Source organism: Aphelocoma coerulescens, chromosome 8 (genome assembly GCF_041296385.1).
Source record: "Aphelocoma coerulescens isolate FSJ_1873_10779 chromosome 8, UR_Acoe_1.0, whole genome shotgun sequence".
NCBI classification, from domain to species: Eukaryota; Metazoa; Chordata; class Aves; order Passeriformes; family Corvidae; genus Aphelocoma; species Aphelocoma coerulescens.
Window position 1 is genome coordinate 13,984,448 of NC_091022.1, and position 12,439 is coordinate 13,996,886.

Below are 12,439 nucleotides of genomic sequence, written 5' to 3' on the forward strand. Positions count from 1 at the left end.
GGTCCCTCCCGTGGGCGTGAGTGGGCCCCGAGCGCCGCCCGGCCCGCGGCCCCCGCCCGCTCCCGGTTGGCTGTGCCGGCGCGGCCGCCGCCGGTTGGCTGTGCCGGGGGTGTGTGCGGGGCCGCTCTGCCCGGGTAAGATGGCGGCCGTGACCGCGCTGAGGAGCTGCTGCCGAGCCGCGGGGCGCCTGGTAAGGGGAGCGGGGGCCCCGCGGGCGGCGGCGCTCCCGGCCGGCCGGGGCGGGGAGGGATAACGCGCGGCATCCCCGTGTCCTGTTGCTGCCGTCCGGCGGGCAGGCAGCGAGCACCGCGCCTCTGCAAACACGACGCGCTCGCGGACCTGCCGCCTCGGCAGTGCCCGGGGGCGGGCGGCGCCTCAGCTCCCCTCCCCGCGGTGCGCTCGCCGTGCTCCGCGCAGCTGACCGAGTCCCCGGCGGTGCGTGGGACCGCCCGCCCCGCGCTGCTCAGGGAGCCCCAGAACTGACACCCTCCGCCCCGCGCAGCCCCCGGGTGCCCTGCCCTTGCCCATGCTCTCTGTGAAAGAAACGTGTGCCTTTCTGTAATAAGCCAGTGACATCCTCCTCTTCTGTTATTTCTAAGTCATCCCATTATTGCTTTGCCTATACGTTGCTCTGCCATCACCGCTTCTCCTCCCTTTGCATACCGCATCTGCACGGAGACGGTGTGGCTACACGTACAAAAAAAGGGACATGGATTTCTTTGAATCCCAGGAGCCTTGATACTTAAAAAGTAGTTGAGATACCTTACCATAAGAAGTGAATCTACTTGGTTGCCTTTTAGGATACTTACAATCTCATTAACATAGATTTAGTTCATGCTTCCTTCTGTCTTCTTGTATTACAGTCTTTTTGCTGTTATGAAGAGTATTGGTTTCCAATTATATCACCCCTATTTTGTGGGATGTCAGAGAAGAAATAGCTTTTGAAACTTAGAAACAAAATTAAGGATCGGTTCCAGTTTCTATTATTTTTTTTCCTCTTAATAATTCATATTGTAATTTTAAAGCATGATGATGAGGAATTTTTAAATGATACTTTTGTAATCTAGTTTTAAGCTAGTAACTTATAAGTATTTATAAATAATTTTACTAATTAGGAGCACTGAAAATAATGCTTTCTTTTTAGTTTTATTTCTAACCATCTACTCTTAAATCCAGTGTGAGATTCTGATAAGATGAGAATGCTCATCTTATCCATCTTATCTAAGTACATGCTGAACTGTAGAATTGGCTGGTTTTTAGTGTGTGTTTCTTGCAAGCACATTTTCAGTCTGAGCCAGGGGGCCTTTGTGTTAAGTGGTAGGGAAATGGTAGTTACCAGGACGCTGGGACGTGTGCTAGGTTTTTACATAAGGGATGACATCGGACTAAAACATGTTACCAGGGGTGTTGCTCTAGTATATAGGTAACTATATACTTGGAAATATAGAATATGTATGCAAAACAGATGCAATGTGAGCAAATGTTCATTAAAATGACTCAATGGGACAGAAGTCAAGAGAGTTCAGCAGGGCAGTATCCTTTAATGCAAAGTCATTGCCTGTGAGCATGTACTGTTCAATTGACTTGGAAATTTAGTGTTACTCAATCGGATAATCAGTTCTCTGCAGGCTGCTTAAAAATATTTTGTTCTGAGGCCAGCATACATTTTCAGGATCAGTGGTAACTTAGAAAACCAGAGTTGGCTTGTTTTTGAGGAAACAACCAAAGCTGAACCTGAGGAGCAAGGCAGTTCCCTCCCAGAGTGCACTCAGCTCCGCTGTTGGCTCGGGTCAAACCACAGCTCTGTCAGCCAGGCTGGCGTGGCCTCAGACCCAGCAAGGGACTGAGTGGGCCCTCAGTTTCTTTTTGCCTGTGTCACTCTGCACATCGAAGACTTGCACAGGAAAGGTGTTACCTTGCTGTGGCATTATTGCCTTTAAATTGCTGTATAGTGTAATAGTAGTGACATTAACAAGCTCAGTACCAGCAGTTATGTTTGAGGTTTATTGATAGATCTTTCCAGACATGGGAATATGTAGATGGGTATGCTATGGATATTAGAGCTAATTTTGTCTTTTATGTACCATTTTTATTTCCTTATTTGGCATGACACCAGTATTATGGTGATTAAATGCTGAAATTGTAAGCACAGTCTCTGTTTAATGGATTTTCATTTTTTCCTTGTTAGTAAGGAACACTGTTCTGTGAAGAGATTGTGTACTGTATTGTTACTCTTAACATACTAGCACACCAGCTTTTTGGTAGAGAATGTGCAAAACTGAAAACCAGAAAGATTCCGTTTTTAAAACTGCTGTAGTTTTGAATTATTCCTACAGATATAATATGAAACAGCATGGTAACTCTTCTGTAACAACACCAGTCTCTTTTTTTGGCAGTGACATTACTAATTCACTACCTGCATTGGTAACCAAAGGTTAAAAACACATGGAAATCATTGTGAAACTTCACATTTAGAAATAGTTCAGAGATTTGATGCTCCTTGTGATCATCTTCACAGGTAAATACTGAATGTTTTTCATTTAGGGTCATATAAAGAGACAAGAGAGTTTTTGCAAGTTTGTGACAAAAAGGTCTAGTTGAACAATTTTTTCACTAACATTTTTATGTAAACATGTACCCTTCAAGTGGGAAGAAAGCAGAATTAAAAATAGGAGGAAATAGGATTGTGAAGATGTATGTTATATACCAGTTTTGTAATTTAAGGAGAACTTTAAATGTATTCCGAAAATATGACTTTTCGTAGCTTAAAATTGCCATGTTACCTGATTGTTGAATATGGAAAGTTGTTTGGAGGACCAATGGAAAGATTTTCTGTTTGCTTGTTATAGGAAGTAGAAAAATACTCATTTTAAATCAGTAGGTATGATCTTAGTAGCAGGCAACTGAAAGATAACTCATATGATACAACTTTTATGTGTCCATTATGATAGATTGGGTTGTATAAATGTTTGTTCCTTAAAGAAAGGTGATATTAAATATAACTTGCAGTACTAGGTTAAATAATACAGAAAATGAGTACATTGTCAGTTCAGAATTGTATGGCCTGCTGAATAATGTACTTTTTAAAGAGTGAAATGTGGTAGCAAATAGTTGAACAGTTTGGGGTGTGGGGAGGGAAACAGGAAGTTTCATGTGCTCTGTAGTTACTGAAAGGATTTTTTAAACAAGAAGTTAAAATGAACTTTCCCGTGCAGGTGTGCTGTTTTCTGGCTCCTCTAAGAAGATAATTTCTAAATTTTACAGTTTTGAGCTACTTGAGGTACATTGTAGCACCTGAATATTTTTTCGTATCTCTGAATAAGTTAGAGATAGTATCTACAGAGAAATTGTTATTTTTATAACTTTTACAGCACTCTTAATACAATATAACACCAGAATTACATTAAATTTAATAAATTTTACTAAATAAGAACAGGTCTAAACTAACTTGTGTTGAGATTAATAAAATACCTGTTTATGTCAATGCAAGCGCTACCAGCTTTGCTTTTGTTCACAGTCATGACTGATTACATGATGCTTTAAAGCATGAAGTTTTGTCTGAAGAATCTTTCAGAAAATTCTGTAGACTGTTTTAAATTGATTTCTGGATAAATATAATTGTAACCATAAAAGGAAACCATCTCATGCCCAGTTCTTACAAAATATCTTCGAAGCTGATTTGGAATGATGTTTACGTGAAAATGATTGCCTCCTATATAGGAACAAAAACGAAAGGGCAACTCTCTGTGCCCTCTGGTGTGAATTTCCTTTCTGATTAGTACTTCTGATCAACCTCTGCTGGGAATTAGAGCTGATGAAGAAAAATATGCTGGTTTTCCCTGCAGTCTAGGAAAACCTTCCAGCATTCATCCTGGATAGGAATATTTCAGATGGCTGATGTAGTTGATAGTATGTGTGCTTTTTGTGTGCCTGTCCTGATTAAGCTAATTCCTGAGAGAAACAATAGCAGTGAATCGCTCACCAAATCCTGTCATGATTTTTGTTAATCAGTTATGTCACTGTGACTTTGATCTCCCCATGTGTTGTGTTAGTGAAAGAAGTTAAAGAACTGCAAAGCTTTTGCTAATGTAACGGTTATTGTATATTCAAGAATGTATTCAGCATCATTGTGTTTCGGTAAGAACTTCTCTTATATAGACTAGAATGAAACGATTTCAGTATTGATGTTGCATCAGGAATGTTAAATGAGCTCTGCATCCTCAGTCCATTGTATTAACCCTTGAGACTTTTCTCCCCAGGTTTGCACTCATCGCATTAGATCGTGCAGCAGCATTCGCTTTATAAAATCAAAATATGTGTGCGTGTTTGACAAATCTGCCCTCAAGTTTAGTCATCAACAGCGATTATTCAGAACATCTGCTGGTAATCCTTTTCATAATAAAATAATTCATTTTAATTTGCTGTTTTATGAGTGTTATGTTAGAGGTTTGCATATGGCTGGTGTGTAGATTATTTCTGATGAATTCAGATTTTTCTGCCTGATATCTTGTATTTAATGTTAAACATGCTGTATTTTCTTATTCTCTGTTTCAAGTTTCATGTGGCCAAATTGTCCAGTTTAAGCTTTCTGACATTGGGGAAGGAATTACAGAGGTGACTGTAAAAGAATGGTAAGCTCTGCTTTCCTGGAAATCCACTAAGAAATCAGCAGGTAGTTTAGCAGCTTTAGTTATATTATCAGTTGGTTATCTGAGAACATTTCCTGGGTTACTAGTGAAGTTGTTCTGGTTTCATTTTCAACATTTTAAAACCTTGTACATACGGAGCTTCACATTTTGTTCATTTGCAATCTGGTATATTTGTGAGTGGAAAAAGTGGAAGGAATGGGATGCACCTGTATATAGGATTTTCCTTCAGTGATTAATGTTTTTTGAGTTCAGGAGATGTGTCTTTCATTATGTTTACTTAGACTGAGCTTTAGAAAAAATGACTAGTCTGGAGAGTCCACATAATTTTATCCTATAACCCTTCTCTATTGCTTTTAGTAAAAGATTTGAACTTTTAAATTGTTTGTAGAAAGCCAGTGATTAATGGATTAAACAAAATCAATGTGCACAGTGAATGAAGGCAGTGCTGAAAGGCCTTGTTCTTTGCACAAATACCTCTCTTTGCATGGAAGACAGTGTTCCCCACTATCCATCTCTTTCTGAAACTGATCGTGTACTTCTGACAATTTGAAACTAAGAACTTCCTTGCATTCAGATTAAGCTGGGCTCATTCTTATTTTTAGATGCTTTATAATCTGACAGGAAAACTCTGCTTTACTAAAGTAGATGTAGTATGTGTATAATGATATTCATAATCATTGTGTCATTTCACCCAACAAAGGGTTCTGCAGCAGTCAGGCAAAATGCCGACACATCCAGTATGTAGAATTTGTCTTCTCATCTGGAATGCATTTCCATGTTGTGAGGATGTATATTACTGAACTTAGCAAAGGAATACACAGAACAGATTTTTACACTGTTTCACAGTAGGCTGTGTGTTGCCTCCTAGGTACATAAAGGAGGGTGACAGTGTGTCTCAGTTTGACAGCATCTGTGAGGTACAGAGTGATAAAGCCTCTGTTACTATCACCAGTCGTTACGATGGCATCATTAGAAAACTCCATTACAGTATAGATGATATTGCTTTTGTTGGAAAACCACTAGTGGACATTGAAATTGATGCTTCAAAAGGTACTGTAAGCCATTTTTTTTTTCTTGCATATTTTATGTTTGTTGTCTTAAAACAATCTGTGACAGAGAAGCTTACTTTTTCCTCCTAAAAATCTTAAAAGATTTTTTTTCCCTTTATAAACTCAAGGAATTTAAATAGAGAAAGTTGCAATATTTTATTAGCGTTTAAAATCTCCTAGACATTTCCTATTGCATATTTAGCTTAAGCAGCAGCCTTTAGCAAACTGTGTTCCCATCCATATTAAGTAAATAGTAAAAACTTCAGCTGTCACAGAATCACAGACGGTGGGAATTTAACAAATGCTTATAATGTAGTAAAGTTAGTTATTTTCTTTTTGTTTGCAGGTGTTGCTCCAGAAGAAGATGTTGTTGAAACACCTCCTATGTCTCATGAAGAGCACACTCACCAAGAGATAAAAGGTCACAAAACATTAGCAACCCCTGCAGTTCGTCGCCTGGCCATGGAGAACAATGTAGGTTTGCTGAATAAGGTCCTGCTGCATTTTACCCAGCTTTTATATGGCAGTTTGACTGACTACAAGAACACTGATCTAGATGAAACACTTGTTTTCAAATACATTTTATATGTATGAAAACTGTTGTAAAAATGAAGAGGATTGTGCTTTCTGATGATTACGGTGGATAGAAAAAGAATTACTGGGCGTAAAACACAGCTAGGAGGCTTTAGGCTGAAGATTGAGAAGACCTTTCTAGAATAAAAATAAGAAACTGTCAGAGGAGATTCCTGAGAATCTTTACAGAGAAAGGAGGGAAAAATAAAAAAAAAAAAACCCTTGTTTTGTTTCTTAGATTTGTATTAGAGCAGAGGATATCCTAAGTGATGTTTTACATGCTTTTCTAATGCCTTTTTTTCCCCTATGAATATTCCATTGGTTTTGAAAGCTTATGATGCATTTTTAGGAGAGAATTAACTCAAATGAATACTTCACTATTGATCCTGTGAGGTAATTAAGAGGTTAATAGTATTCTCAGTTCCTCCTTGAAGTATGCAATCAAACATAGTGGGACTAGTGGGACTTTTGGATGACTTGAACAATGTTGAATACCTAGTAAGTTATAGAAAGGGAAAGAAAACTGCAGATATGTTGGATCAGAAATGGGAGCAATTTTAACCTTAGCTCACAATATAAGATATTTTTATAGTGCTGTGAAACTAAAGTGTCACAGCTTGTTATGTACTTTTCAGATTAAATTGAGTGAAGTTGTTGGGACAGGGAAAGATAACAGAATCCTTAAAGAAGATATACTCAACTACTTGGCCAAACAAACAGGGGCTATTTTGCCTCCATCACCGAAGGCTGAAATTGTCCCACCCCTGCGAAAAACAGAGACTGTGCCAGCTGCTCCAAAGGACAAAGCACGGAAAATCCCTGTACCTGTTTCCAGACCCATTGCATTTTCAGGAAAAGATAAAACTGAACCTGTAACAGGTAAATCATGAAATATAGAGTCCTGAGACCATGGTCACAGTAGGCTACCAGTAAATGTTGCTCTGTGAAAAGCTGATTCTTTTTGATGGGAGTGTTTCATGTTAGTGTTTTACAAGTGAGCGTTTAGGAAAACATTCTCTATAAGAAGCATCTCCACTGAAATTATTTTATGAAATATTTGTTGATGTTTTGGTTGGAAGGAGTTGGGCTGCAAATTGCACTTGGTCGTTCTTCAAATGTATGCTGAAACAGGTAGGAATTCTGAAACATGGATTTGTCATGGTAGGGATCATTATGCAATGATAATGGCAAAGTGCAGTGAATTTAAGGGTTTATCAGTGCTTGATAATAGCATACTGCACTATTATGTGAACAGCATTCACACTTGTTCAGGAGAACAGTGCCATAAAAGACACTAAGGTAACAAAAAATCACATTAAAAGGGGAAGATTAAGGTTTTTTGCTTGCCTTTCAAGCAATGTTTATTGGGAGAGGCTGGAAAGAGAAATGCAGATTATCATATTATGATTTCACATTCATGCATACATAGGAGAGAGATGTAGTAATATAGTCTGAAATGTTACAGTCATCAAAATTGAGTTCTGTGAACTGAATAACTCAGTAAGTGCTGTTTACCCTGTTCTTTTCTGGTTATGGTTTGGCTTTAGTTTGGTTTTTGTAAGCTGTGTAATTTGTTTAATGGAAACAGATGAAATTTCACCATAACTTCACAGAAGCTCCTTTTGTTGGTTTAAGAAGACAATGAATATTTTCCAGGTTTTCAGAAGGCCATGGTAAAGACTATGAGTGCAGCCCTGAAGATCCCCCACTTTGGTTATTGTGATGAGATTGATTTGACTCAACTTGTTCAGCTGAGAGAAGAGTTGAAACCTCTAGCTGAACTCCGTGGAGTTAAGCTTTCCTTTATGCCTTTCTTCATAAAGGTGAGGCATGCAGCAGAGCCCTGCAGGGAGTACTTACACAGGTTTTGCCAAAATCTGTTCAATGATTGTTGTAAGTTTGGAGCACCTCTCTATCATCTGAGTTATGGCAGATCACAAGAAAACTTTAAACTTGTTTTTTGTTTATTGAGCCACTTATCAATTTACAGTTGGAATTGCAGCTAGGGTTATGCAATATCATTGAAATTTTTAAAAATATTAATGGGGAAAGGGTAGAGTGCCTTCAGCATCATTTAATATGGAGGTAAGCATCACTAGGTGTTTGCATTGCACAAAACAAATTTTTGAAATTGTCTGTATTTTTTGAGCTCCTTTAAAATGAACCTCATATGAAATGCATCACCTTTGTTGTTGATGCTATTATTATAATCTTTGTATTGCTAATGAATCCCTTAGATTACTCACTGTTGTCCCTTCTGTTGTTCAGAAGAGCAGGCAGTTGCACTCATTTAGTTGCCGTGGTTCCATTTCCAACTGTTGGCCTCATTGAAGGCTGATGTGCTGCCTGAGCTGTGCAGTGAATGCACAGCTTAGTCTGAAATTTCTCCTAATGCTGTTGCACTCAGAGTGCTACCTAAACACTTGTTCCATATTGTTACTAATCTAAATTTTCTCCTACCATTACTTCTTTCCCATGGAGCTCTCTGGTTATAAAATATAAACCTCTTATTTAGTTTCCTTTTTTTGTATTTAACCAGGCAGCCTCTCTGGGATTGTTGCAGTATCCCATTCTTAACGCTTCTTTGGATGAGAACTGTCAAAATGTCACATATAAGGTTTGTAAACTATGGATAAACGTTGTGAGCAGAAAGTGTAGAGTGTAAAGTCTAACAGGGGCTTTTCAGAATGCCTGAGCTAATTATAAGAACCAAAATTATGGTGTTGTGCAGGAAAATAATTTGTGTGCTCAGATTTTGAGATCTAGATTTGATTTATTATTGGTCTTATTTCAGTAGATAGTTTCAGTTTGTTAGATAAGAGTCACTTTGTTATTCAGACTTGCCTCAAGAATGCATTCTGATATGTTGATTTCCTATTTTTCACCTGAAAAGCCAAGCTTTTAAAATGAGAACATTTCAAATCTAATACAACAATTTTTAAGTAATGGCACAGTGGTTCTACTATTCCAACACTCAACCTTTATATATTGAAGTACAGTCTTGATAAAAGTTACATCATTTTCATACAAGCTGCTGGATTGATACTTCTGGGCAGCAAATATCTATTTTCTTAAGTGATGTGTACTTGCTCCTTGCAGTACAAACTCTTTTTGTGCTGTTTTATAAATAGCTCTCAGAATCCTTATATTCCTTCCAACAAATGAAAAGCAACTCGGTTTCTTTTTTTTTTGTAATTTTAGTGTTCTCTTTAAAATCTGCTATGCATGTTTTGTTACACATTTGATCATCCTAAAGTGTGATGTTTTCAGTGTGAAATTGATTCTAGGACTTTGTATTCTCTGAAGGTGAAATTGTTAGCATCAATTTACAGTTTGCAGATGTGAGGCTAATATTAAAAAAATTACATCATTTTCTCTCCTCAGAGTTGTATGCAGGAGTTGATTACTAAGTACAGCACTTTCAGGTCAAAAAGATAAATAAGAAAAATGTCATTTAAGTGTCTTTTTATGTAAGATACATTTTGTGTTGACAGTTTATATTAATATCTGGTTAATGACACTTGTTGCAGGCTTCACACAACATTGGAGTTGCAATGGACACAGAGCAAGGTTTAATTGTCCCAAATGTGAAAAATGTTCAAGTCTGCAGTGTGTTTGACATTGCTGTGGAATTAAATCGCCTACAGTCCTTGGGCTCTGCAGGCCAACTGGGAACAAGTGACCTCACTGGGGGAACATTCACCCTTTCAAATATTGGCACAGTAAGTACAGAAAAAATGAGAGCTACATCTGAAATCTGCTTCTGAAATGCAAACTTTACTGAAGTTTAATATGCAGAGAACAAAACCTGTAGCAAATAATTCAAAAGGCAATCTGCTTAAAAAACAACTGTTAAATAATATCCCCACCTTTTTCTTTTCTAGATTGGTGGCACTTATGCCAAACCAGTGATACTACCTCCTGAAGTAGCTATTGGAGCACTTGGAAAGATACAGGTATATTAACTTTATCTCAGTGGTGTGAATGTTAGCTAAGGTCATGAAAATGGAACATGGAGTCTTTCTTTGTTGCAGAGAAACTGCATAGCTCATGGTTGAAAAGTTTGTGGTGTTTAAATGTTTAATTAGAAGTCTCTTAAACCAAAGATTTATATTTATTTTCTAGAATCCTGTTATATTTCACTCACATCTGTGTTTAGCCTGCTAGTTACTAAGAAGCAATCTAAAGATAGTTTTACAATTTTACCAGCTTGGCAATAGCAATTTTGCTATCATCAGGGAAAAAACTTAAGAAGTATTCCGAAAATGAAGTTTATTTCATGAGCCAGAGAGCTGAATCCATATAGAATTTTGAATGTGAAGGCAGTTTTATATTTTCTGAATTTCAGGCTTTAATTCTCTAATGTAGACATTTGAGCTCAATGCTGGAAATGAAATTAGTATTAACTGAAATGACTTCTTCTATGTGGTTCCTCTGAGCATTTTTTTAGAGATGCTTTAAGGAAACAGACATGTTGAGAACTAACAGTGCAATAAACTATTCAGGAGGAAACTTTTGAGTCAGGAAAGGCTGTTACTATTTCAGTATTTCCATTGTGGTGGAAAAGGGCTATGACTGTTTATTATGCAAGCTTGCAATATATTCTAATCCACAGCACAAACAGTAATGAAAAGGTCTTGGGTTTTAGTACGGTGCTACTGCTGTCTGTCTAATTCAGCAAAATGTTTAAATTTAGATCAACAAATTAACAAGAACAAAAAAATACAGATTTGCTAATGGAAGTATCTATTATTTCTGGTTTTGTCCTTCCTCTGATTTTTAGGTTCTTCCTCGGTTTAATGGGAAAGGTGAAGTATTTAAAGCACAAATAATGAATGTGAGTTGGTCAGCTGATCATCGCATCATTGATGGAGCTACAATGGCCCGGTTTTCTAACTTGTGGAAATCTTACTTGGAGAACCCTGCTTCAATGCTGCTGGACCTTAAATAAAGGAAATCATGGCTAGAATATGCCTTTAAACTGTGGATTAGACTGAATAGTTATAAAAGCTGTCTCTGCTAACATGTGCCCTTTGCTACGTGCATTATATAATAATGTTATGTGGTTAAAAGTTCTCAACAGCTGATATCAGTCTCAGTTAGTTGTTACTTCTTTTAATTAGTATTGCTGTAATTTCTTCTACAGCAAACTGTCAAACTAAATAGGTCACAGCTTCTGAATATGGTGGTGGAATGTCTTTATTTTGCCTTCTATAGTAAGAATGATTGTCAGGCTGGTGTGACTGAGTGCCATTGCTCTACACCTGCAGTATTTATAATCTGAAGGGGAATTCTGGAGGGGAATACTCATAGTTCTTCCATTTTGGACACGTAAATTTATTTTAACAAATAATATCTGAATTCCCAAAAGGGATTATGCAAAAATCATGTACAAATAAAATGCCTTTAATGCTTCTGCCATAAGATGTTCAGAGAGCTTTTTGTTGTTTAATTGAGTAAACCTCTTAAGTCTTTTGCTAGTCCACTTTGTCCTGGCAAGTACTTGCACAGGTACTCTTTATCAAACTATAAATGAAGAGGCCATATTTATTCAAATGCTTACTGACAACACTGATTGATAACTATCAAGGCCTTAATACTCTCTAGAATATCCTGTATTTTTACAGGGTGAAAGTAGTTTCAGTCCTTAATGCTTTCCAGTTATTTTTATTTCTTATAGAAAGCATCTGTCTGTTAAAACCAAACAAGAAAGAAAGAGAAAACAAAATAAAAAAAGAAGGATCTTGTTTTATTATTTTGTCATTAGGTAAGCCTGACAGTAAGCTGATCATGATCTACAAGCTTGCATTGTGTTATCGATATTCAGATACTAGAATTTGACAGATTTATCAGATTCAGCAAAGAATGGACATTAAAAGTACTGTGTGAGATAAGGACTTCTTAAACTCAGATACAAGGCACATAATGAATAGGTTCAAGTTAATGCCTTTAGAACAGAAAACTGTTAGGTGGCTTTAAGGTAACTTAACAGATCATGAGGATTGCACTGGTGATTTAATGGGAGATATGAAGAAAACTGTTGGATGTAAATACCTTCTAGACACATAAGTTTCACACAGACACAAGAAAAGACAGATACATAGCCTTAAAAATGAATTTGTAATGCACAAAATGGACATTTTCTCCTTTTTTTAGATGTATCAAAAA

The 12,439-nt window shown here is 37.4% G+C and overlaps 1 protein-coding gene across 2 annotated transcripts; it reads left to right on the plus strand.

Moving 5' to 3' along the window:
• The first annotated feature begins 108 nt into the window (after window positions 1-108).
• On the plus strand, window positions 109-12,362 carry DBT (dihydrolipoamide branched chain transacylase E2). 2 transcript variants are annotated; one of them, XM_069022569.1, is made up of 12 exons: window positions 1,135-2,518; window positions 3,216-3,280; window positions 4,260-4,383; window positions 4,556-4,631; window positions 5,518-5,699; window positions 6,045-6,172; window positions 6,907-7,150; window positions 7,928-8,094; window positions 8,811-8,888; window positions 9,802-9,993; window positions 10,156-10,227; window positions 11,055-12,362. In XM_069022569.1, the coding sequence occupies exons 1-12, from the start codon at window positions 2,494-2,496 to the stop codon at window positions 11,220-11,222; spliced, it is 1,521 nt and encodes a 506-aa protein (XP_068878670.1). In that variant the 5' UTR covers window positions 1,135-2,493; the 3' UTR covers window positions 11,223-12,362. The 2 variants fall into 2 exon arrangements, with proteins under 2 accessions (XP_068878671.1, XP_068878670.1); XM_069022570.1 differs by lacking the exons at window positions 1,135-2,518; window positions 3,216-3,280 and adding an exon at window positions 109-190.
• Window positions 12,363-12,439: the final 77 nt, after the last annotated feature.